The sequence below is a fragment of the Procambarus clarkii genome, chromosome 58 (assembly GCF_040958095.1).
Source record: "Procambarus clarkii isolate CNS0578487 chromosome 58, FALCON_Pclarkii_2.0, whole genome shotgun sequence".
In the NCBI taxonomy this organism is placed as follows: domain Eukaryota; kingdom Metazoa; phylum Arthropoda; class Malacostraca; order Decapoda; family Cambaridae; genus Procambarus; species Procambarus clarkii.
The window spans coordinates 10,806,538-10,833,346 of NC_091207.1; the positions used below are offsets into that span (position 1 = coordinate 10,806,538).

The 26,809-nt window shown below is 49.7% G+C and overlaps 1 protein-coding gene across 3 annotated transcripts in view; it reads right to left on the reverse strand.

The window, feature by feature from the left end:
• LOC123767970 (sulfotransferase 1C4) overlaps positions 1-26,809 on the reverse strand; it is an 85,337-nt gene that overhangs the window by 39,512 nt on the left and 19,016 nt on the right. For all 3 annotated transcript variants that reach the window (XM_069306547.1, XM_069306548.1, XM_069306546.1), the window contains exons 2-4: positions 22,245-22,446; positions 12,931-13,076; positions 5,652-5,853 (exon numbers count right to left, since the gene is read on the reverse strand). In XM_069306547.1, the coding sequence (XP_069162648.1) occupies positions 5,652-5,853; positions 12,931-13,076; positions 22,245-22,427 (531 nt within the window). In that variant the 5' untranslated portion in view covers positions 22,428-22,446. The remainder of the gene's footprint in view (positions 1-5,651; positions 5,854-12,930; positions 13,077-22,244; positions 22,447-26,809) is intronic.

The window sequence follows — 26,809 nt, forward strand, 5'->3', positions numbered from 1 at the left end:
AATTGAAGAAATGTTAACAGGTATATTGTAAGACAATTTGGCAAAGATTAGTAGGTATATTAAAATAAAATTTGAGGGTTATCAACAGGTATATTGTAGCATAATTTGAGGATTATTTTAAAGTATTATGGAGTAAAAAAAAATGCGTTCAATGTAACAACCATGATAAAAGATGATAGCAATGATTACAATGGTGAAGTTGTATGGCATAGGTACATATATTGGGGGATTGGGTAGCACTAGATACAGTGCGACTTTCAAGCACAAGGTAGGAAACTATGAAGATGAAATTAGGTACTTTTTGGTTTTATTTTTGAATAAGGCAAATGTTTGACAGCTTTTCAATTCATTAGGGAGTGAGTTCCATAGACTGGGTCCCTTTATTTGCAAAGAGTGTTTACACAGATTAAGTTTGACTCTGGGGATATCAAAGATATATTTATTTCTGGTGTGGTGATAATGGGTCCTATTACATCTGTCCAGGGAGAGTTTCAGAACAGGGTTTGCAGCTAAGAAAAGGGTTTTATACATGTAAATTGCACAAGAGAATGTGTGGAGTGAATTTATGTTTAGTATGTTTAGGGATTTAAAGAGATGGGCGGAGTGTTGTCTGAAAGCAGAGTTTGTTATTGTTCTGATAGCAGATTTTTGCTGGGTGATGATGGGCTTGAGGTGGTTTGCAGAGGTTGAACCCAATGCATAGATACCATATGTAAGGTAGGGATAAATTAGCGTGTAGTATAGTGAGAGGAGAGCAGAGTTTGGAACACAATATCTGATTTTAGAGAGTATACCAACTGTTGTTGAGACTTTCTTGGTTATGTGTTGTATGTGGGTGCTGAAGTTGAGTCTCTTGTCTAAATATAATAATAATAATAATAATTTATTTAGGAACAGTACATACATAGTTGCAGAGTTACAGTACAAACATTCTGTTAGATTTAAAGATAGAGGTAGTACATACAATACCTACAGCCTAGTACGCATAGTGTGTCGGGCAAGGTGAGGTGGGGGGAAATACTTGGACTAAAACTTAATAGTAATTGAGCTTAAAGTATAAATTGAGTTGAATGAAAAAAAAATAATAAAAGATTAAAAAAAAGGGGGAACATGGTAGAAAATAGCCAATATACAAGTTGGTCAATAAACAGCATTTTTTTTTTTATAGTAAGACGTGGGATGACATTTAGAAGTAAGGTCAAGGAACTTTCCATCATTTTTATTACTGATGTCTATATAGGCCAAGGAACTTTCAAGAACTTTCAAGAAGTATAAGGGAGCCGGTCGGCCGAGCGGACAGCACGCTGGACTTGTGAACCTGTGGTCCCGGGTTCGATCCCAGGCGCCGGCGAGAAACATTGGGCAGAGTTTCTTTCACCCTATGCCCCTGTTACCTAGCAGTAAAATAGGTACCTGGGGTGTTAGTCAGCTGTCACGGGCTGCTTCCTGGGGGGTGGAGGCCTGGTCGAGGACCGGGCCGCGGGGACACTAAAGCCCCGAAATCATCTCAAGATAAGCCAAGGAACTTTCCATCATTTTTATTACTGATGTCTATCTGAAGCCCCCAAGTTTGCTTTAACCCTTAGGCTGCTAAGAATAAGAGGCCGGAAGGCGAAACATATTAGAAGTACGTAAAAATTTCTGTAAAATGTGAAACAAATCTCAAAGTTATTGGCTTCAGCGTCGTGAAAGTTTCATCAAAATATTTTCAGAAAATGATTTTAGACGATTTTTTTTTTAAAGAAGAACTTTTTGTTGATAAGGAGAACAGCTCCTATTAACAAGAACTGAAGGATTATGCAGTAATAAAGAGATACAAGCACCTGTCCGACGCACAAAGAAGAACAATAGCAGTAAGAAGTGTCCACAAAGTGGATATACAGTTGGTGCCTTTATATCATTGCTGAGTAATACATAATAACACAAATAATAATGAATAACTATGTTAATATGATCTATTTTGTTATATATATATATATATATATATATATATATATATATATATATATATATATATATATATATATATATATATATATATATATATATATATATATATATATATATATATATAGGGGGGTACCACCACTGGTGTAATTATAGGGACCCACAGCCTCAGAGAAGGGAACACATAGCACTCAGGGAAAAACTTGACATTTAACTCTGAATACGAAAGAGTGTTCACTTCTCCTACCACCCCCTTTTTTTTTTATTATGATGTACACTTTATTATGCAAGGTTATACAGTTACATATCTGATTTTATACAAAAAATGAACATTAAGAGGACACAAGAAAAAGTTCGCTTCCTAGAGGCTGTAGATTTCCTCGAACTCCTCCGACGCCGGGCAGGAACCGAGGACGCAGCGGGCATTTCCCCTCTGGATCGCGACACTGAGGCGCTGAAAGAGAAAACTTGCTGCTCTAGGGTCTCTTGTGGTGTCAATGAGCTTGGTACCAAGATCCTTAAGAAACCTTCTTGCACTCTCACCCCATGGGCCTAGGGTCTCAGACCCTATTGGAACGAAATTGTACCTTTGATCTAATTGCCTGTACTTGACTGACTTTTGTTTTTCTCTGTGTGTCGCTGCGGCTCCTGCCGTGCCGGCAGAGAGGGTGATGTATGTCGTTGCCAGGGTGGATACGCAAGTATAGTCCCATGCTAACTGCCTGCCACCCTTCCATGGACGCAGTGTGATTCCGTCTGGTCGGCCGGCAAAGCTAACAGAGTCACGGTTCAGTAGGTTGCGGGGCTCTCTCTCCGCTGGACACTGAGCAGAGGCAAGGCTTCTTTTAATGATGTCGTTGACTTCGTCGTGTCTAGTGTGCCAACCACCCGATTTTCCACAGTGCAGGCCATGCAATCCATATTCGTCAGCATCTGCCTCGCCGCAAATACACCTGTGAACAGTGTGATATATATATATATATAACTGAAAACTCACACCCCAGAAGTGACTCGAACCCATACTCCCAGAAGCAACACAACTGGTATGTACAAGACGCCTTAATCCACTTGACCATCACGACCGGACAAAATGAGGTGATAGCCGAGGCTATTTGAACCACCCCACCGCCGGCACTCGGATAGTTATCTTGGGCATAGCATTTTACCAAATCACCTCATTCTTTGGGGTGATTTGTCCCCCAAAGAATGAGGTGATTTGGTAAAATGCTATGCCCAAGATAACTATCCGAGTGCCGGCGGTGGGGTGGTTCAAATAGCCTCGGCTATCACCTCATTTTGTCCGGTCGTGATGGTCAAGTGGATTAAGGCGTCTTGTACATACCAGTTGTGTTGCTTCTGGGAGTATGGGTTCGAGTCACTTCTGGGGTGTGAGTTTTCAGTTGCATATTGTCCTGGGGACCATTCAGGCTTGTTCGCATATATATATATATATATATATATATATATATATATATATATATATATATATATATATATATATATATATATATATATATATATATATATATATATATATATATATATATATATATATATATTTTTTTTGTGACGATAATCTCTTTCAAGAGAGATTAAGCCTGCTCTTCCCTCCAAAGTACGTTACATCAACAGATAATATAGAAGAAATATCCAACAAGTATCTCCAAAACGTTTTGCCCAGAGAGCAAAACGTATCCAGCACACCGGCACACCTGCTCGCCCCCGCCACCGTTAACCGGCAAACTGCTTGTCCATCGCCTGCCTGTCGCTGATTGGCTGGTGTCCAGTCGCACCTGCCCCACCACCCTCCGCCACAAGTTGATGTCTGGGCTGCAGCGACCCAGATAAGGCAGAATATCCCAGTGCTCCTTGCAGTTGACACGTCTCATTGGTAGACTAAGCCTTGGCTTACGTGTACTAAGGGAGGTGGCAGCTCGAAGCCAATATTCCGGCATCATCATTCTTATTTACTTTGCTATTTCTCATTTGTCTTAACGTAACTTTTCATTTGCCAGTGATTATTCTTATTATTTTGTTTGTTGACTTGTCTGTTATATTTTATACTCAATTTTATTCATGTCTTGTTTTTCTAACGTAATTAAAATTTCATTGTTAAATTTACTTGTGTTTTGTGTGTCTTCCCATTACCTTACCACAGACGAAAGTTCCAGCTTTTCTCTTTTTTTTTCTTTATGTGACGAGGCCCTGCCCCTAGCTTTTGAAACAGCCGAACACCAACGCTTTACCGTCACAATATATATATATATATATATATATATATATATATATATATATATATATATATATATATATATATATATATATATATATATATATATATATATATATATATATATATATATATATATATATATATATATATTTTTTTTTTCCTAAATTTGGCGCATATTTCAAATGCAATATTGACGATTTTTTTTAGAGTAAACCATGCTGAAAAACCTATATTCTAAATCTATGAAAATAAAGATCATATGCTATTCTGAAAGCATAATAACACCAAATGAACAATTGGTGTTATTTTATAATTTTGCAGCTGATTTCAACATCTGACGTTTTCAATGTTCAATTTTATAGTTATTTTTAATGTTTTTGTTTTTCAAGTTTCGTTGATGATCATTTAAAACAAAGTTGGATAATTTGCTAGTAGATTATGCACAACAAATTTGAAAGCGTTTGAGCAAGTTTCAGAAACTAAGTCACATGTCCCATCGCCTATGTATGTATTGAGCACCTTAAGGGTTAACGCTAACCCACTTTTCACGCTGCAAAGGCCAATGCAGCAAGTACAGCTACCTAAGTGTTATAACAGGATGAGAGGTACACAAAGTGTTTTGGTAGCTTTCTTTAGTTAGCTTAAATCTATGACCTCAAGAATTCTTCTTTATCAATTTTGTCGGTTACCATTGCTACTTTGTATGTAGTGATCATATTGCCGCTTATTCTTCTATCTTCTAGCTTTGGGATGTTTATTGTCTCTAACCTATTCTCGTAGCTTTTGTCTGTGAGTTCTGGGAGCCATTGAGCTGCATGTCTTTGCACTTTTTATAATATGTTGATGGGCTTTTTAATATGTAGACACCATACAACCGCTTCATATTCCAGCTTTGGTCTAACAAAAGTCGTGAAAAATTTCTTTAGTATTTCGCCATCCATAAATTTAAAAGCCATTCTGAAGATAGAAAGTGTAGCATAGGCTCCTCTCACGATGTTCTTTATGTGTTTACTAGTTGTGTTTTTGCGGGGGTTGAGCTTTGCTCTTTCGGCCCGCCTCTCAACTGTCAATCAACTGTTTACTAACTACTTTTTTTTTTTTTTTTTTTTTCCCCACACCACACACACACACCCCAGGAAGCAGCCCGTGACAGCTGACTAACTCCCAGGTACCTATTTACTGCTAGGTAACAGGGGCACTTAGGGTGAAAGAAACTTTGCCCATTTGTTTCTGCCTCGTGCGGGAATCGAACCCACGCCACAGAATTACGAGTCCTGCGCGCTATCCACCAGGCTACGAGGCCCCTTCCACCAGGCTACGAGGCCTGGTCCTCAGGTGATAGTTTTCTATCTAGAACCACCCCCAGATCTCTTTCTTTATCAGAAGGGGGCCTTGACAATAGCTAATTGACCACCAGAGTATATACATTGAAAAGTAAGGTACACACGTGTATGCAGCACAGGTTACTGACCTTAGCAGTGTCGAGGAGGTCTGGGGTGAGGAGAGAGGGTGGAAGGTGGGTCTTTATTGTGCGTGGATCAGGAGCGGCCTCCGCCAGCTGCATGACTATGCCCTCCTGGGGCTCCACCCCCGGAGCCAACCTCCGCAGCTTGGCCTCCAGCACAGCACGGAACTCCTGGCTTGGTTTCCCGAGCTCCAACAACATGTCCAATCTGAGGGCCAGAAAGGAAGACAGAGATATACACAAGTTGTCACATACTGACAATATTTTGATAAATTAATAAGCTGTAGAGAATGTGTAATAAGACATGAAAATGTGGCTTGTTGAGCTTAAAGCTGTTGCCCTTGTATGCATTAGTAGTAGGCATCCTTCAGTCTCGGGAGATTATATGAAGTTGCGCCCTGGTTGTCAATCCTGGTGCAGCGTCTGGTGTGACTGATGAGGCCAATCCGAGAGTGGCAGTCCATCCCACATTGAGCACAAGCGAAGTCTGATTCTGGTCTGTCTTCCAGGCTACCGGCCTTCCTTCTCTGTCACTTTGCCTCCGATTTCTTGGCAAGTGACTCCAGGCTGAACGGTCTGCGGCCATTGTCTCCCACATAGCAAGATCGACGTCCATGGCTATCAGGTCCCTCTTGCATACGTCTTTGTACCGTAGCTGGGGCTTGCCTGTTGGACGCTTTCCCTGCCTCAGCTCTCCGTACAGGAGATCCTTGGGGATCCTGCCATCGCCCATTCGCACAACGTGCCCGAGCCAGCGCATTCGTCTCTGTTTCAGCATTGTGTACATGCTGGTGATTCTTGCTCTCCCCAAGACGTTGTTGTTTGTCACCTTGTCCTGCCAGGTGATGTCCAAGATGTGTCGAAGGCAGCGCATGTGGTAGGCATTCAGCCGTCTTTCCTGACGGGCGCGAAGTGTCCAAGACTCACTGCCATAAAGAAGAGTGCTCAGGACACAGGCTCTGTAAACCTGAATCTCTTTATACTCAGTCAGCCTACTGTTGGCCCACACTCTCTTTGTCAGTCTGGACATGGTAGTAGAGGACTTACCGATGCGTTTGTTTAGCTCCGTATCAAGAGAGAGGGAGTCAGAGATTGTGGAGCCCAGGTACACGAAGTCGTGAACGACTTCCAGTTTGTAATCAGAGATGCCGATGTCAGATGGGGAGTCCACTCCTTGTCCCATGACTTGTGTTTTCTTCAGACTGATGGTGAGGCCGAAAATCTGACAGGCCTCGCTGAAGCGGGTCATGAGCCGTTGGAGGTCTTCAGCTGAGTGGGCAGTGACTGCTGCGTAGTCGGCAAAAAGGAAGTCGCGCAGACACCTCAGCCGAACCTTTGTCTTGGCACTCAGCCTGGCGAGGTTAAAGAGCTTTCCATCCAACCTGGTCCGGAGGTAAGTGCCTTCCATAGCAGATCCGAAGGCGTGCCGCAGCATAACTGTGAAGAAAATCCCGAATAGTGATGGAGCCAGTACGCAGCCCTGCTTTTCTGCACTTCGGATGTCGAAGGCGTCTGATGTTAGGCCATCAAAGACCACGGTGCCCTTCATGTTCTCATGGAGCCGGTCGGCCGAGCGGACAGCACGCTGGACTTGTGATCCTGTGGTCCCGGGGTCGATCCCGGGCGCCGGCGAGAAACAATGGGCAGAGTTTCTTTCACCCTATGCCCCTGTTACTTAGTAGTAAAATAGGTACCTGGGTGTTAGTCAGCTGTCACGGGCTGCTTCCTGGGGGTGGAGGCCTGGTCGAGGACCGGGCCGCGGGGACACTAAAAAAAAAGCCCCGAAATCATCTCAAGATAACCTGAAGATGGAAAGATCTGATGATGCTGAGGAGCCTGGGTGGGCATCCGAGCTTGGGGAGGAAGGTGTACTTTCTCGTCTTATATTTATGTACATTATTATGTATGTGTATATTATTGTATTATATATGTGTATATTATACATCCATACCTATATACATATACAGACTGCTGGGTCATGTACTCACCTAGTTGTGCTTGCGGGGGTTGAGCTTTGGCTCTTTAGTCCCGCCTCTCAACTGTCAATCAACTGGTAATGTGGGGTTTATATTGGTGTATACTGGCAGCAGGTTTTCATGTACACGTTTAATTGGATATGACTGCACATTCCGTGTTGATTATTTTCTTGTTTAGGGCTTCTATCCCTCTGACTAGTGCTCTTGCATCTTGCTTTAATTGGAAGAGGATTTCTCCAAATGTTATATATGTTCAAGGTTGACAAACAGAATAAAAATTAACAGTAGAAGGTATTATACTTATCATTAGTTACACAACATTTCAACCCCACAAGGCTCATTCTCAAGTGAGGAGACATATTGATTGATTGATTGATGAAGATTAAGCCACCCAAGAGGCGGCACGGGCATGAATAGCCCGTAAGTGGTAAAATTTTTGTTCAGTAAATCTATACAGTGTGCTGAGGTCGCATTTAATCGTCAAGCTGTTATCGCGGGGGAGGATACTGCTTGACAGTCTTTATGAGGGTCTCCAGCTGCTGGACACCTTTCTAGACCAGAAGAGTGGCATTGTTGATGGCTTCAGGGTGGTTACTGCAAGAGTCAGGGACTCTTAAAGCTCTTCTAAGGTCGTTGGTTGCTTCACATTCCAGGAGATAGTGAAGTAATGGCTTTTCTGTGACAGTTTGGCAGAAGATGCATTCTCTCTGTCGGGGTTCACCAATCTCCCAGTTGCATCTATAACCTAGACGTAGTCTATATAACCTAACTGCTATTTCCCTGTGGATTCCTTTTGGGATATTTAACTTGGATAACTTGGTTGCCTGAAGATACCATGTTGCAGAGGGCGAACCTTCAGCTACTCTCTGGTATAGGTAGGCTTTGTTGAGGTGTGAGAGTGTTTGGTGATGGTGTTTTTATGTTCTCTAGGCTGATTGATTGATTGATGAAGATTAAGCCACCCAAGAGGTGGCACGGGCATGAATAGCCCGTAAGTGGTGGCCCTTTTGAGCCATCACCAGTATCAATAGATGATACTGGAGATCTGTGGAGGTGCGACTGCACCCTGCGTGACGGGAGATGTCTCCCGGACCAAATGGTGACCAGATGGTGTGAAGAATCGATTGATTGATGATTGATGAAGATTAAGCCACCCAAGAGGTGGCACGGGCATGAATAGCCCGTAAGTGGTGGCCCTTTCGAGCCATTACCAGTATCAAAAGATCTCTAGGCTGGGTTGAATTGTTTTATGTATCACTGGATGACGAGTTGCCAATTTAGCAGTTTCATTGGTTTTCTTATTTAGTGGGATTCCAATAAGGGATGGGATCCAGTTTAAAGTTATGTTGAGTCCTTTGCCTTTAGCGACTGCTCCAAGATACAAAATGGTGGTAATTATTTCCACATTATCTTTCCACTGTTTTTGTCCTAGTATTTGAAGTGCAGCTTTTGAGTCTGCGTGTATGATTGCATTTTGAGTGTTTTGTGAATCACATAAGTGAATGCCTGTTGTATGGCAAACAGCTCAGTTTGGGTTCATGATACTAGTCCTCCCAGTCTCCAATATGCCTGTACGCTGGCCGTGCAAAGAGCAGCGCCAGCACTCTCATATTCTGTGTCAACCGATCCGTCTGTGAAGATGTGGGTGGCTCCTGCTACTGCTATGCTATACATTTGCTCTTCTATTATGCGCCTTAGGGTTGTTGGATCATAGGCAGCCTTTTTCATTGGAAGACTTTCTATTACTATTTTAAAGGTAGGCTCCTCCCACGGTGGGGAACACGTGTAGTTTGGGTGTGGTTGATCACCTCCTCTATCAAGGAACATGCTTTTTAATTGTAGTCTGTTTAGGACATTTCCTGCTCTTGCTACCCAAGAGTTTCCGTTGTTTTGGCCAAGTCCAACCACCAAGGCCTGCCGTACTGGGACTGGATCACAGGAAACAATTATCTTACTAATAAGTGTAGAGAAATTTGAGAATCTTGATCTTTGAGAAATCCTTTCTTGAAGAGAGGACAAACCCGTCTCCAGTCTAAGAGTTTCAAGCCTGGTCCACATGGGGGCTCCCAGTGCGGCTCCCATAGCATTGTTTTGGGCAACTTCAAGCTTTTTTCCACTGTTGGTGTGATAGACTTGTGAGTGCAGGTGCGGCATAGTCGATCACTGATCTGACTGCCTGTACATAGTATATGCGAAGGACCTGCAGATTGGCTCCTCCAGAAAGGGAGGTTAGCGACCTGAGGATTGCCGTCCGGGCCGCAGTTCTCTCTCTTAAGTAAGTGACCTCAGCATTAAAATTCATGTGTGTGTCCAGGATGATTCCTAGATACTGATAGGTGTCGACCCATTCAATTGGTTGACCCTGTACTGTGAGTCGGATGTTGGGCTTCGCTATTTTTATGGGCATGGCTTTTGTCTTGGTGGGGTTGAGTTTGATCCCAATCTGTTTTGCCTCTTTACTGATGCAGTCTAAGCATTTGGGTGCAAGGCGCGCCGCATCCCTTCCTTTTATGATGATGACAAAGTCGTCCGCGTAGTTTAGCAGCCTGCAGTGATGTGAAAGTTTCAACCTCATTATTCTTTCCATTAAACAGTTGAAGAGAAGAGGGCTGAGAATACCTCCTTGCGGTGTACCATTTTCATGTCTTTTGTACTCAGAGACTGTGCCATGAAGTTTTACTCTTGCTTCTCTGTTTATGAGACAGTTTTTGGTCCAGGAGAGCAGGTTGCCTCTGACCTCTTTGTCAATGAGGCAGCAGAGAATAGCTGGGGCGCTAGCCAGTTCAAAGGCTTTTTCGAGGTCCAGGAATATCAGCATTCCTGGTCTGTCATTCAAGTGGGCTAACAGAGTTGTAATACATTCCACTGTGCCAACCCCTCTTCTATAGGCATACATATCATGGTGCAGTTTAGGCATTTTCCACTCCAGTCTGTTGAGTGCCATTCTGTCAGCCGTCTTGGCTGCACAGCTTTGGAGAGAGATGGGCCTGGGATTAGCTGGATCTTTGGGTTTTGGGATCGGCACTATGTCTGCTCTATTCCAAGCAGAAGGTCTAGTTTGAGAAGTCCAGGCTAAATTAATTAACCTTAGGTATGCAGCGTCTCCCTCTGGGCCGAGGTTTCTAATAATTTTATAGGTTATTTTGTCGGCTCCAGGGGATGTATCCTTGGAGTTTTTCTTAGCCCGATTGAGCTCATCCAGTGTGAAGGGGGCATTAGTGTCAGAGACTTCTTCACATGCTGTAAGGATTCTGTGCCACCTTTCTTCCTCTAGTCCGGTCTGTACTGCTAATACATCTGGTGGAAGTTGATTGCTGGCTGCTCTCTCTGCAAACCTGGTTGCCAGTACTTCGGCTTCCTGTTGAGGATCCATAGTGTGTGGGACTTTTGGTGTTGTATTTCCTTTGGCTCGGTGAATTTGCTGCCACATCTCTCCGAGAGAGGTGTGTTCATTCGGATGTGAACACTATTCCAGCCACTTTTGTTCTTTTATTAGTCTGGTCTCTTAATGCACATGTTCCTTGACCTCACAAAGTAAGGTCCTGTTGCGGTCACTTGGCTGCTTTTTGTATAGCTTCCTTGTGCTGTTAAATCTATGGTTGAGTTCTTTAACACGTTCGCAATAGTACCAATGATTTTTGTAGTGTCTTAAAGTATGAGGCTGGCAGAAGCATTTATGGATGAGCTATATGAATGGGTTGAGTATGGAGGCTGGTATGGTAGCCTGATGAGACAATACTGTGGCGCCAGGACATGTCGAGTCCTCTTAGTGTCATTGCAATTATAGTAGTCACTAGAAGTGGGTTATGGCATAGCAGAGGTACAGAGGATGGGCAGAGTGGGTGTCCCAGTGGTGTGCAGAGACTGTAGACTGGCTCACGGGTGGTGGGGGACAAAAATCATGGACCCCAATATTGAACAGTTAAGAGCCCACCTCTGAATGGTTTGTTTGGCTTGAATTTCTCTCTTTAATAACGTCTTCTCTGGTAATGATAAACAATTAAACTTGCTGTCTCCATTACTTACATACTTTTGTTCAAGTGTTAACAGAATATAAAGTAATTATCAGAAGAAGGCGCCAAGCCAGGGAGCCTATCTAACAAAATATAAAGTTTCCCCAGTAAATGCCGAGACAAAGTATTTATTTAGAATGTCACTCATTTCTTTGTCATCATCAGTTACTTGACCTATTTTTCAGATGACCAGTCTTCTCCCAAGTCTTTGTTTGATATATTTTTTTTTTTGAGATATATACAAGAGTTGTTACATTGTTGTAGAGCCACTAGTACGCGTAGCGTTTCGGGCAAGTCCCTGGAATACTATCCCCTGCCGCGAAGAATCGTTTTTTCATCCAAGTACACATTTTACTGTTGCGTTAAACAGAGGCTACAGTTAAGGAATTGCGCCCAGTAAATCCTCCCCGGCCAGGATACGAACCCATGACATAGCGCTCGCGGAACGCCAGGCGAGTGTCTTACCACTACACCACGGAGACTGCCGATATCTAGTCGAACCATTTGGGTTTTGTTTTTGCCTTTCTAGCCGTACCTATTTTGTTTCTTCAATCTTCTTTTTTGGTTTGACAGTTTTTCATACGATAAATTGTTATTCTAGAAACCTTCAAATTTTCAATCAACATATAACATATACAGTATAGTATATAGGTTTCATAATTTTAATAAGAATCTTTAGTCCCGTCATCCATTTTCTGACATTAGTATTCAATCTAATAAATTTGAACAGTACTGTATACTATGTTCCTGTGCTGGAGTACAAAATATTTAATTGAGTTATAAGTTGAATCTGCATCAAAATCCATTGACATGACGTGACGCCTGAACGCGTTTCGTAATAACTTATTACATTTTCAAAGACTTGTTTACATACACAACTGTAACCCTGAAAACACGCAAAATACGTTCAATCTTATACTCGCATTTGGGTGAGGTGATATCGTGCAACAGTTTTGGGCGTATAAATCACTATACCTGATCCACCAGGCTATGATTTATACGTCAGGCTGCGAGCAACAGCGTCCAACAGCCTGGTTGATCAGTGCAGCAACCAGGAGGCCTGGTCGACGACCGGGCCGCGGGGACGCTAAGCCCCGGAAGCACCTCAAGGTAACCTCAAGGTAAGGACATGTTCCGCCACTTCCAGGCTCAAGTCAGGGAATCAAGCCTGGCGGGTAGAAATAGCCTAAGCTACTCTATCCCTTTGAGATGTATTTTTTTTCTTGTCTCAATAAACTTACTTGAACTTGAAAGGGAACACTTACACACTCTGTGAAGGAAAAGTCATTTACTCACTCTAAATATGGGCTGCGGGCGTTTAGGGGGAGACGGGCCATGGGGTGGGTGAGGTCCGGGTTGTTCCTCATGGTCCATACAATCTCCTGCATCCAGGTGGTGCCACACTTGGGGTACGTCATCACCACAACATCACTCCCTCGGAACTGCCAGAGAAACACTTCTTTACCGCCCTGACACAAGGTCTGGTCAGCCAGGTCCTGTAACCCCTGCCTTAGTCAAGGTCTGGTCAGGCCAGGTCCTGTAACCCCTGTCTTAGTCAAGGTCTGGTCAGGCCAGGTCCTGTAACCCCTGTCTTAGTCAAGGTCTGGTCAGGCCAGGTCCTGTAACCCCTGTCTTAGTCAAGGTCTGGTCAGGCCAGGTCCTGTAACCCCTGCCTTAGTCAAGGTCTGGTCAGCCAGGTCCTGTAACCCCTGTCTTAGTCATGGTCTGGTCAGGCCAGGTCCTGTAACCCCTGCCTTAGTCAAGGTCTGGTCAGCCAGGTCCTGTAACCCCTGTCTTAGTCAAGGTCTGGTCAGGCCAGGTCCTGTAACCCCTGCCTTAGTCAAGGTCTGGTCAGGCCAGGTCCTGTAACCCCTGCCTTAGTCAAGGTCTGGTCAGGCCAGGTCCTGTAACCCCTGTCTTAGTCAAGGTCTGGTCAGGCCAGGTCCTGTAACCCCTGCCTTAGTCAAGGTCTGGTCAGCCAGGTCCTGTAACCCCTGTCTTAGTCAAGGTCTGGTCAGGCCAGGTCCTGTAACCCCTGCCTTAGTCAAGGTCTGGTCAGCCAGGTCCTGTAACCCCTGTCTTAGTCAAGGTCTGGTCAGGCCAGGTCCTGTAACCCCTGCCTTAGTCAAGGTCTGGTCAGCCAGGTCCTGTAACCCCTGTCTTAGTCAAGGTCTGGTCAGGCCAGGTCCTGTAACCCCTGCCTTAGTCAAGGTCTGGTCAGCCAGGTCCTGTAACCCCTGTCTTAGTCAAGGTCTGGTCAGGCCAGGTCCTGTAACCCCTGCCTTAGTCAAGGTCTGGTCAGGCCAGGTCCTGTAACCCCTGCCTTAGTCAAGGTCTGGTCAGCCAGGCCCTGTAACCCCTGTCTTAGTCAAGGTCTGGTCAGCCAGGTCCTGTAACCCCTGTCTTAGTCAAGGTCTGGTCAGGCCAGGCCCTGTAACCCCTGCCTTAGTCAAGGTCTGGTCAGGCCAGGTCCTGTAACCCCTGTCTTAGTCAAGGTCTGGTCAGCCAGGTCCTGTAACCCCTGCCTTAGTCAAGGTCTGGTCAGCCAGGTCCTGTAACCCCTGTCTTAGTCAAGGTCTGGTCAGCCAGGTCCTGTAACCCCTGTCTTAGTCAAGGTCTGGTCAGGCCAGGTCCTGTAACCCCTGTCTTAGTCAAGGTCTGGTCTGCCAGGTCCTGTAACCCCCTGTCTTAGTCAAGGTCTGGTCAGGCCAGGTCCTGTAACCCCCTGTCTTAGTCAAGGTCTGGTCAGGCCAGGTCCTGTAACCCCCTGTCTTAGTCAAGGTCTGGTCAGGCCAGGCCCTGTAACCCCTGCCTTAGTCAAGGTCTGGTCTGCCAGGTACAGTAACCCCTGCCTTAGTCAAGGTCTGGTCTGCCAGGTACAGTAACCCCTGTCTTAGTCAAGGTCTGGTCTGCCAGGTACAGTAACCCCTGCCTTAGTCAAGGTCTGGTCTGCCAGGTCCTGTAACCCCTGTCTGAGTCAAGGTCTGGACAGCCAGGTCCTGTAACCCCCTGCCTTAGTCAAGGTCTGGTCAGGCCAGGTCCTGTAACCCCTGTCTGAGTCAAGGTCTGGCCAGCCAGGTCCTGTAACCCCTGTCTTAGTCAAGGTCTGGTCTGCCAGGTACAGTAACCCCTGTCTTAGTCAAGGTCTGGTCTGCCAGGTCCTGTAACCCCTGCCTTAGTCAAGGTCTGGCCAGCCAGGTCCTGTAACCCCTGCCTTAGTCAAGGTCTGGTCTGCCAGGTACAGTCACTCCTGCCTTAGTCAAGGTCTGGTCTGCCAGGTACAGTCACTCCTGCCTTAGTCAAGGTCTGGTCTGCCAGGTACAGTCACTCCTGCCTTAGTCAAGGTCTGGTCTGCCAGGTACAGTAACCCCTGCCTTAGTCAAGGTCTGGTCTGCCTGGTACAGTCACTCCTGCCTTAGTCAAGGTCTGGTCTGCCAGGTACAGTCACTCCTGCCTTAGTCAAGGTCTGGTCTGCCAGGTACAGTCACTCCTGCCTTAGTCAAGGTCTGGTCTGCCAGGTACAGTAACCCCTGCCTTAGTCAAGGTCTGGTCTGCCAGGTACAGTCACTCCTGCCTTAGTCAAGGTCTGGTCTGCCAGGTACAGTAACCCCTGCCTTAGTCAAGGTCTGGTCTGCCAGGCCCTGTAACCCCTGCCTTAGTCAAGGTCTGGTCTGCCAGGCCCTGTAACCCCTGCCTTAGTCAAGGTCTGGTCTGCCAGGTACAGTAACCCCTGCCTTAGTCAAGGTCTGGTCTGCCAGGTACAGTAACCCCTGCCTTAGTCAAGGTCTGGTCTGCCAGGTACAGTAACCCCTGCCTTAGTCAAGGTCTGGTCTGCCAGGTACAGTAACCCCTGCCTTAGTCAAGGTCTGGTCTGCCAGGTCCTGTAACCCCTGCCTTAGTCAAGGTCTGGTCTGCCAGGTACAGTAACCCCTGCCTTAGTCAAGGTCTGGTCTGCCAGGTCCTGTAACCCCTGCCTTAGTCAAGGTCTGGTCAGCCAGGTCCTGTAACCCCTGTCTTAGTCAAGGTCTGGTCAGGCCAGGTCCTGTAACCCCTGTCTTAGTCAAGGTCTGGTCTGCCAGGTCCTGTAACCCCTGTCTTAGTCAAGGTCTGGTCTGCCAGGCCCTGTAACCCCTGCCTTAGTCAAGGTCTGGTCTGCCAGGCCCTGTAACCCCTGCCTTAGTCAAGGTCTGGTCTGCCAGGCCCTGTAACCCCTGCCTTAGTCAAGGTCTGGTCTGCCAGGCCCTGTAACCCCTGCCTTAGTCAAGGTCTGGTCTGCCAGGTACAGTAACCCCTGCCTTAGTCAAGGTCTGGTCTGCCAGGTACAGTCACTCCTGCCTTAGTCAAGGTCTGGTCTGCCAGGTACAGTAACCCCTGCCTTAGTCAAGGTCTGGTCTGCCAGGTACAGTCACTCCTGCCTTAGTCAAGGTCTGGCCAGCCAGGTCCTGTAACCCCTGTCTTAGTCAAGGTCTGGTCTGCCAGGTACAGTCACTCCTGCCTTAGTCAAGGTCTGGTCTGCCAGGTACAGTAACCCCTGCCTTAGTCAAGGTCTGGTCTGCCAGGTACAGTCACTCCTGCCTTAGTCAAGGTCTGGTCTGCCAGGTACAGTAACCCCTGCCTTAGTCAAGGTCTGGTCTGCCAGGTACAGTAACCCCTGCCTTAGTCAAGGTCTGGTCTGCCAGGTACAGTAACCCCTGCCTTAGTCAAGGTCTGGTCTGCCAGGTACAGTAACCCCTGCCTTAGTCAAGGTCTGGTCTGCCAGGTACAGTCACTCCTGCCTTAGTCAAGGTCTGGTCTGCCAGGTACAGTCACTCCTGCCGGACATAAGATCTGGGTTTAGTCAGCCATCGCTGGGAAATATATAATAGTATTTACCTGAGTTGACGGGGCAGGTGTGAGAGGCGAAGACATCCGTCATGACATCCGTCGCCATACCGTCCACGTCACCCGTCATCTCCCAGGCCTGGAGAGTCTGTAAAGTCTGTGGTCAGGAGAGTCTGTAAAGTCTGTGGCCTGGAGAGTCTGTAAAGTCTGTGGCCTGGAGAGTCTGTAAAGTCTGTGGCCTGGAGAGTCTGTAAAGTCTGTGGCCTGGAGAGTCTGTAAAGTCTGTGGCCTGGAGAGTCTGTAAAGTCTGTGGCCTGGAGAGTCTGTAAAGTCTGTGACCTGGAGAGTCTGTAAAGTCTGTGACCTGGAGAGTCTGTAAAGTCTGTGGCCTGGAGAGTCTGTAAAGTCTGTGGCCTGGAGAGTCTGTAAAGTCTGTGGCCTGGAGAGTCTGTAAAGTCTGTGGCCTGGAGAGTCTGTAAAGTCTGTGACCTGGAGAGTCTGTAAAGTCTGTGGCCTGGAGAGTCTGTAAAGTCTGTGGCCTGGAGAGTCTGTAAAGTCTGTGGCCTGGAGAGTCTGTAAAGTCTGTGGCCTGGAGAGTCTGTAAAGTCTGTGGCCTGGAGAGTCTGTAAAGTCTGTGGCCTGGAGAGTCTGTAAAGTCTGTGGCCTGGAGAGTCTGTAAAGTCTGTGGTCAGGAGAGTCTGTAAAGTCTGTGGTCAGGAGAGTCTGTAAAGTCTGTGGCCTGGAGAGTCTGTAAAGTCTGTGGTCAGGAGAGTCTGTAAAGTCTGTGGCCTGGAGAGTCTGTAAAGTCTGTGGTCAGGAGAGTCTAGGGATCCCAACCCCTCTTTGCTATTTCCCGGGCCGGGCAGCCGCTCCCTGGGCCGGGCAGCCGCTCCCTGGGCCGGGCAGCCGCTCCCTGGGCCGGGCAGCCGCTCCCTGGGCCGGGCAGCCGCTCCCTGGGCCGGGCAGCCGCTCCCTGGGCCGGGCAGCCGCTCCCTGGGCCGGGCAGCCGCTCCCTGGGCCGGGCAGCCGCTCCCTGGGCCGGGCAGCCGCTCCCTGGGCCGGGCAGCCGCTCCCTGGGCCGGGCAGCCGCTCCCTGGGCCGGGCAGCCGCTCCCTGGGCCGGACAGCCGCTCCCTGGGCCGGGCAGCCGCTCCCTGGGCCGGGCAGCCGCTCCCTGGGCCGGGCAGCCGCTCCCTGGGCCGGGCAGCCGCTCCCTGGGCCGGGCAGCCGCTCCCTGGGCCGGGCAGCCGCTCCCTGGGCCGGGCAGCCGCTCCCTGGGCCGGGCAGCCGCTCCCTGGGAAGGGCAGCCGCTCCCTGGGAAGGGCAGCCGCTCCCTGGGCCGGGCAGCCGCTCCCTGGGCCGGGCAGCCGCTCCCTGGGCCGGGCAGCCGCTCCCTGGGCCGGGCAGCCGCTCCATGGGCTGGGCAGCCGCTCCCTGGGCCGGGCAGCCGCTCCCTGGGCCGGGCAGCCGCTCCCTGGGTCGGACAGCCGCTCCCTGGGCCGGGCAGCCGCTCCCTGGGCCGGACAGCCGCTCCCTGGGCCCGGCAGCTGCTCCCTGGGCCGGGCAGCCGCTCCCTGGGCCGGGCAGCCGCTCCCTGGGCCGGGCAGCCGCTCCCTGGGCCGGGCAGCCGCTCCCTGGACCGGGCAGCCGCTCCCTGGGCCGGGCAGCCACTCCCTGGGCCGGGCAGTCGACCTCAACCAACTCACATTCCTCAGCTCGCCTGAAACGCTGTACTCAACTAGTTGTACTCACCTAGTTGTGCTTGCGGGGGTTGAGCTTTGGCTCTTTGATCCCGCCTCTCAACCGACAATCAACTGGTGTACAGATTCCTGAGCCTACTGGGCTCTATCATATCTACATTTGAAACTGTGCATGGAGTCAGCCTCCACCACATTACTGCTCAAAAACGGTATACTTTCTAAAATCAGATATTATGTTCCCCACTCTGCTCTCCTCTCATCATACTACGCACTAATCTATCCCTGTCTTACATACGGTGTCTGTGTATGAGGTTCAACAACTGCAAATTACCTTAAGCCCATCATCACTCAGTAAAAATGTAGGGGGGACTCGAACCCATACTGCCAGGAGCACTATGCAACTGGTATACAGGACACCTTCACCACTCGACCATCACGACCGTGATGGAGAGAGAGAGAGAGAGAGAGAGAGAGAGAGAGAGGGAGAGAGAGAGAGAGAGAGAGAGAGAGAGAGAGAGAGAGAGAGAGAGAGAGAGAGAGAGAGAGAGAGAGAGAGTGTGAGAGAGAGAGAGAGTGAGAGAGTGAGAGAGAGAGAGAGAGTGAGAGAGAGAGAGAGTGAGAGAGAGAGAGAGTGAGAGAGAGAGAGAGAACTGTGGCCCGGACGGCAAACCTCAGGTCGCTAACCTCCCTCTCTGGAGGAGCCAATCTGCAAGTCCTTCGCACATACTATGTACAGGCAGTCAGATCAGTGATCGACTATGCCGCACCTGCACTCACAAGTCTATCACACCAACAGTGGAAAAAGCTTGAAGTTGCCCAAAACAATGCTATGAGAGCCGCACTGGGAGCCCCCATGTGGACCAGGCTTGAAACTCTTAGACTGGAGACGGGTTTGTCCTCTCTACAAGAAAGAATATCTCAAAGAACAGCTACGATAATCAGTAAGATAATTGTTTCCTGTGATCCAGTCCCAGTACAGCAGGCCTTGGTGGTTGGACTTGGCCAAAACAACGGAAACTCTTGGGCTGCTAGAGCAGGAAATGTCCTAAACAGACTACAGTTAAAAAGCATGTTCCTTGATAGAGGAGGTGATCATCCACACCCAAACTACACGTGTTCCCCACCGTGGGAGGAGCCTACCTTTAAAATAGTAATGTAAGGTCTTCCGATGAAAAAAAAAGGCTGCCTATGATCCGACAATCCTAAGGCGCATAATACAAGAGCAAATGTATAGCATAGCAGTAGCAGGAGCCACCCATGTCTTCACAGACGGATCGGTGGACACAGAATATGAGAGTGCTGGCGCTGCTCTTTGCACGGCCAGCGTACAGGCATACTGGAGACTGGGAGGACTAGTATCATCAACCCAAACTGAGCTGTTTGCCATACAACAGGCATTCGCTTATGTGATTCACAAAACACTCAAAATGCAATCATACACACAGACTCAAAAGCTGCACTTCAAATACTAGGACAAAAACAGTGGAAAGATAATGTGGAAATAATTACCATCATTTTCTATCTTGGAGCAGTCGCTAAAGGCAAAGGACTCAACATAACCCTAAACTGGATCCCATCCCATGTTGGAATCCCATTAAATGAGAAAGCTGATGAAATTGCTAAATTGGCAACTCGTCATCCAGTGACCATCAAAGAGTTCAACCCAGCCTAGAGAACATAAACACCTTGTTACGGACCCGGATCCAGCGTCCGAGCACGGAGCAGTGACGACCGCGCCATCTGTGGGTCAGCTCCCGAAACCCCCTCCAAATGGACGAAGACACCTGGTGAGGACAAGGTGTACTGGCCACAAGGGCCAGTTTCCAGTCCTGTTCAGCACACAACACCGCCGCTGCTGACCTCTGGTGAGGTGGTGCTCAGACAACAGCGCCATCTATGGAGTGGATATGTCGGGCGTTTGTGTCTGAGCCTGTAAGTGAGGTGCTTTAGTGTCCCTGTTATTGATGACGTGTCTGCTTACAGAGTCGACCTGGGACTGCTGTGATGGAAGTTGAGTCAGTCTACCCAAGGCAGCCGTCTCCATACCTTGTGCTTTGCTGCAGCAGCTGTGAGTCGTCTCCCGGAAGAACACTGTGGTGTTACCCTGCCAGTGAAGTGGCAGTTGAAAGGATCGTCGTACCCGGGACCGACTGCTGGAGACGATTAACCACTGGGGTATTGAGGACAGGAGAGTGATTTGTGGTATCACACGAGGCTCCTGACTAGGGCGCTACCCTAGTATCGCTCGTGGAGTGGCCTGACCAGCGTTGCTGATCCGGAACCTGCCAGCAGACCTGCTGGACTTGTGGTTGACGGCCTCCACGGCGGTGCCCCCAGTGGAACTGTGTTTTGGCTGACCTGTGGCCAGGGTAGACTCAGCTTCTCAAAGGATTCGTTGTGAGGCCACGAAAGCACCGAGGACTTGGCACCGAGAGTTTGGATCCAGAGTCTTCAGGAGAAGAAGATTGTGTATTTCCCCTGTACAGTGTTAATACCCCTCCCCCTGTGCACTCTTTTATATATTATTTATTTGGTGATGGTAACAATTATAATCTTAAGTTCTTAACTTTATTTCCCTTCCCCTTTAAGTTACTTGCGTCACGGATCTCATCCCTTGAAAGCCACTACTGGCTTGGGGCCGGATACAACTTCCTCTAATAACATCAGAGTACGAACTCAGTTGCGACCCGAGAGGGCCGTAACACACCTTCACCAAAAAACTCTCACACCTCAACAAAGCCTACCTGCACCAGAGAATAGCTGAAGGTTCGCCCTCTGCAATATGGTATCTTCAGGCCACCAAATTATCCAAGTCAAATATCCCAAAAGGAATCCACAGGGAAACAGCAGTTAGGTTATATAGACTACGTCTAGGTTACAGATGCAACTGGGAGATGGGTGAACCCAGAGATTGAATATAAGTAGAATATTCTCCAAAGAGAATATAAGCACAGGCTTATATTCTCTTTGGGTGAGGTGGTACAGAAGAAGTGTATGGATGGCATAGCACTGGGGATAATGATAAGGTATTACATGCATCAATATAAGCAGGTTATGTTCTTGTGGCTGCCTGTGTTTCTAAGACAGGGTCATTGGACCCTGTCTCTGTGTTGGCTCGGGGTCTTGAAGTGGGTAGGATGTAACTATGTTAACTGGTTGCAGACGAGGAATCACAATAACGTGGCTGAAATATGCTGACAAAACCACATACTAGAAAGTGAAGGGACGACGACGTTTCGGTCTGTCCTGGACCATTCTTAAGTCACAATCGACTTAAGAATATTCCAGGACGGACCGAAACGTCGTCGTCCCTTCACCTTCTAGTGTGTGTGGTCTGGTCAATGTGTTAACTGGTTGTTGACTGCTGGGCTTGACTTTTTGATGTGTAGCGCCTCGCTGATGTCGAGTCTCCTGCTGTCGTTAAACCTGTTGATTATTTCAGTGTTGCTTGTTAAGATGTCTCTGGTGATGGTCTGGTTGTGTGAGGAGATTATATGTTCCTTGATGGAGCCCTGTTGCTTGTGCATTGTTAATCGTCTAGAGAGAGACATGATTGATTGATTGATGAAGATTAAGCCACCCAAAAGGTGGCACGGGCATGAATAGCCCTTAAGTGGTGGTCCTTTTGAGCCATTACCAGTATCAATAGATGATACTGGAGATCTGTGGAGGTGCGACTGCACCCTGCGTGACGGGAGATGTCTCCCGTGAGAGAGACTGATGATTGATTGATGAAGATTAAGCCACCCAAAAGGTGGCACGGGCATGAATAGCCCTTAAGTGGTGGTCCTTTTGAGCCATTACCAGTATCAATAGATGATACTGGAGATCTGTGGAGGTGCGACTGCACCCTGCGTGACGGGAGATGTCTCCCGTACGAGAGACATTGTGACCTTGCCTATATACTCTCAGACCCCAACATGTCAGTGACCAGCACACCATATACTGGTCACAGTACTATATACTGGACCGCCAGGCTATCTAAGGTTCGAATCCTTTCACGTGGAAGAGTTTTTCGATTAGTAATAGTTTCTTTACATAACAATAAAGATTAATCTACTTCAACAAATTGTAAACAAGAGCAGTTTACCTTGGTGTTGTAGAGTTTGTCGGCATATTTGGTGTAGGACGCGGGGAAGAGCCACCTGCCGGGGGTGAGACGGACCAGACCTACTGGAGAGTAGCCGAGGAAGGCCTTCTGCTGCTGCTCCAGTTCCTCCCCCACCAGGCTGAGGGCAGTGTGGCCGCTGGCTAGTCGCAACCCCTCACTCATACTGGCCAGTTACTTCACCCTGCTCAATGGAAGCATCACCTGTTATATACTATAATGCATAGAAGCACACTCCATTTTTTTGCCCTTCCTGACATATACACTGGCTGCCTGTCCCTCAACAAAATTTATTATTAAATATTAATTATTTTTATTATTATTATTATTTTATATCTATCAGACGAGGGTTAAGGAAATGTAAGTCACTAGTTATAATATATATATTCTATAATTGTATACCCCCAAGAAGGGAGCGATAGTTTAGTTCAGTATTATGTACCCCAAACCCATCCTGTGGGTGGTAGTGGACCCCATACCCATCCTGTGGGCGGTAGTGGACCCCATACCCATCCTGTGAGTGGTAGTGGACCTCATACCCATCCTGTGGGCGGTAGTGGACCCCATACCCATCCTGTGGGTGGTAGTGGACCCCATACCCATCCTGTGGGCGGTAGTGGACCCCATACCCATCCTGTGGGTGGTAGTGGACCCCATACCCATCCTGTGGGTGGTAGTGGACCCCATAATATCCTGTGGGCGGTAGTGGACCCCATACCCATCCTGTGGGTGGTAGTGGACCCCATACCCATCCTGTGGGTGGTAGTGGACCCCATACCCATCCTGTGGGTGGTAGTGGACCCCATACCCATCCTGTGGGTGGTAGTGGACCCCATACCCATCCTGTGGGCGGTAGTGGACCCCATACCCATCCTGTGGGTGGTAGTGGACCCCATACCCATCCTGTGGGTGGTAGTGGACCCCATACCCATCCTGTGGGCGGTAGTGGACCCCATACCCATCCTGTGGGTGGTAGTGGACCCCATACCCATCCTGTGGGTGGTAGTGGACCCCATACCCATCCTGTGGGTGGTAGTGGACCCCATACCCATCCTGTGGGTGGTAGTGGACCCCATACCCATCCTGTGGGGCGGTAGTGGACCCCAAACCCATCCTGTGGGTGGTAGTGGACCTCATACCCATCCTGTGGGGCGGTAGTGGACCCCAAACCCATCCTGTGGGCGGTAGTGGACCCCATACCCATCCTGTGGGCGGTAGTGGACCCCATACCCATCCTGTGGGTGGTAGTGGACCCCATACCCATCCTGTGGGTGGTAGTGGACCTCATACCCATCCTGTGGGTGGTAGTGGACCCCATACCCATCCTGTGGGTGGTAGTGGACCCCATATACCCATCCTGTGGGTGGTAGTGGACCCCATACCCATCCTGTGGGTGGTAGTGGACCTCATACCCATCCTGTGGGTGGTAGTGGACCCCATACCCATCCTGTGGGGCGGTAGTGGACCCCATACCCATCCTGTGGGTGGTAGTGGACCTCATACCCATCCTGTGGGTGGTAGTGGACCTCATACCCATCCTGTGGGGCGGTAGTGGACCCCATACCCATCCTGTGGGCGGTAGTGGACCTCATACCCATCCTGTGGGCAGGTAGTGCACCACATACCCATCCTGTGGGTGGTAGTGGCCTCATACCCATCCTGTGGGGCGGTAGTGGACCCCATACCCATCCTGTGGGCGGTAGTGAACCCCATACCCATCCTGTGGGCAGGTAGTGCACCCCATACCCATCCTGTGGGTGGTAGTGGACCCCATACCCATCCTGTGGGGCGGTAGTGGACCCCTTACCCATCCTGTGGGTGGTAGTGGACCCCATACCCATCCTGTGGGGCGGTAGTGGACCCCATACCCATCCTGTGGGTGGTAGTGGACCCCATACCCATCCTGTGGGGCGGTAGTGGACCCCATACCCATCCTGTGGGCGGTAGTGGACACCCATACCCATCCTGAGGGCGGTAGTGGACCCCATACCCATCCTGAGGGGCGGTAGTGGACCCCATACCCATCCTGTGGGTGGTAGTGGACCCCATACCCATCCTGTGGGTGGTAGTGGACCCCATACCCATCCTGTGGGGCGGTAGTGGACCCCATACCCATCCTGTGGGCGGTAGTGGACCCCATACCCATCCTGTGGGGCGGTAGTGGACCCTATACCCATCCTGTGGGTGGTAGTGGACCCCATACCCATCCTGTGGGTGGTAGTGGACCCCATACTCATCCTGTGGGGTGGTAGTGGACCTCATACCCATCCTGTGGGTGGTAGTGGACCCCATACCCATCCTGAGGGTGGTAGTGGACCCCATACCCATCCTGTGGGGCGGTAGTGGACCCCATACCCATCCTGTGGGTGGTAGTGGACCCCATACCCATCCTGTGGGTGGTAGTGCACCCCATACCCATCCTGTGGGTGGTAGTGGACCCCATACCCATCCTGAGGGCGGTAGTGGACCCCATACCCATCCTGAGGGCAGGTAGTGGACCCCATACCCATCCTGTGGGGCGGTAGTGGACCCCATACCCATCCTGTGGGGCGGTAGTGGACCCCATACCCATCCTGTGGGGCGGTAGTGGACCCCATACCCATCCTGTGGGTGGTAGTGGACCCCATACCCATCCTGAGGGTGGTAGTGGACCCCATACCCATCCTGTGGGGCGGTAGTGAACCCCATACCCATCCTGTGGGGCGGTAGTGGACCCCATACCCATCCTGTGGGCGGTAGTGGACCCCCATACCCATCCTGAGGGCGGTAGTGGACCCCATACCCATCCTGAGGGGCGGTAGTGGACCCCATACCCATCCTGTGGGCGGTAGTGGACCCCCATACCCATCCTGAGGGCGGTAGTGGACCCCATACCCATCCTGAGGGCGGTAGTGGACCCCATACCCATCCTGTGGGCGGTAGTGGACCCCATACCCATCCTGAGGGTGGTAGTGGACCCCATACCCATCCTGAGGGCGGTAGTGGACCCCATACCCATCCTGTGGGCAGGTAGTGGACCCCATACCCATCCTGTGGGCAGGTAGTGGACCCCATACCCATCCTGTGGGGCGGTAGTGGACCCCCATACCCATCCTAAGGGCGGTAGTGGACCCCATACCCATCCTGAGGGGCGGTAGTGGACCCCATACCCATCCTGTGGGTGGTAGTGGACCCCATACCCATCCTGAGGGGCGGTAGTGGACCCCATACCCATCCTGTGGGTGGTAGTGGACCCCATACCCATCCTGAGGGGCGGTAGTGGACCCCCATACCCATCCTGTGGGTGGTAGTGGACCCCATACCCATCCTGTGGGGCGGTAGTGGACCCCATACCCATCCTGTGGGCGGTAGTGGACCCCATACCCATCCTGAGGGCGGTAGTGGACCCATACCCATCCTGAGGGCAGGTAGTGGACCCCATACCCATCCTGAGGGCGGTAGTGGACCCCATACCCATCCTGAGGGCAGGTAGTGGACCCCATACCCATCCTGAGGGCGGTAGTGGACCCCATACCCATCCTGAGGGCGGTAGTGGACCCCATACCCATCCTGTGGGCGGTAGTGGACCCCATACCCATCCTGTGGGCGGTAGTGGACCCCATACCCATTCTGTGGGGCGGTAGTGGACCCCATACCCATCCTGAGGGGGGTAGTGGACCCCATACCCATCCTGAGGGCGGTAGTGGACCCCATACCCATCCTGTGGGTGGTAGTGGACCCCATACCCATCCTGTGGGTGGTAGTGGACCCCATACCCATCCTGTGGGTGGTAGTGGACCCCATACCCATCCTGTGGGTGGTAGTGGACCTCATACCCATCCTGTGGGTGGTAGTGGACCCCATACCCATCCTGTGGGGCGGTAGTGGACCCCATACCCATCCTGTGGGTGGTAGTGGACCTCATACCCATCCTGTGGGTGGTAGTGGACCTCATACCCATCCTGTGGGGCGGTAGTGGACCCCATACCCATCCTGTGGGCGGTAGTGGACCTCATACCCATCCTGTGGGCAGGTAGTGCACCCCATACCCATCCTGTGGGTGGTAGTGGCCTCATACCCATCCTGTGGGGCGGTAGTGGACCCCATACCCATTCTGTGGGCGGTAGTGAACCCCATACCCATCCTGTGGGGCGGTAGTTGACCCCATACCCATCCTGTGGGTGGTAGTGGACCCCATACCCATCCTGTGGGGCGGTAGTGGACCCCATACCCATCCTGTGGGTGGTAGTGGACCCCATACCCATCCTGTGGGGCGGTAGTGGACCCCATACCCATCCTGTGGGCGGTAGTGGACCCCCATACCCATCCTGAGGGCGGTAGTGGACCCCATACCCATCCTGAGGGGCGGTAGTGGACCCCATACCCATCCTGTGGGTGGTAGTGGACCCCATACCCATCCTGTGGGTGGTAGTGGACCCCATACCCATCCTGTGGGGCGGTAGTGGACCCCATACCCATCCTGTGGGCGGTAGTGGACCCCATACCCATCCTGTGGGGCGGTAGTGGACCCCATACCCATCCTGTGGGTGGTAGTGGACCCCATACCC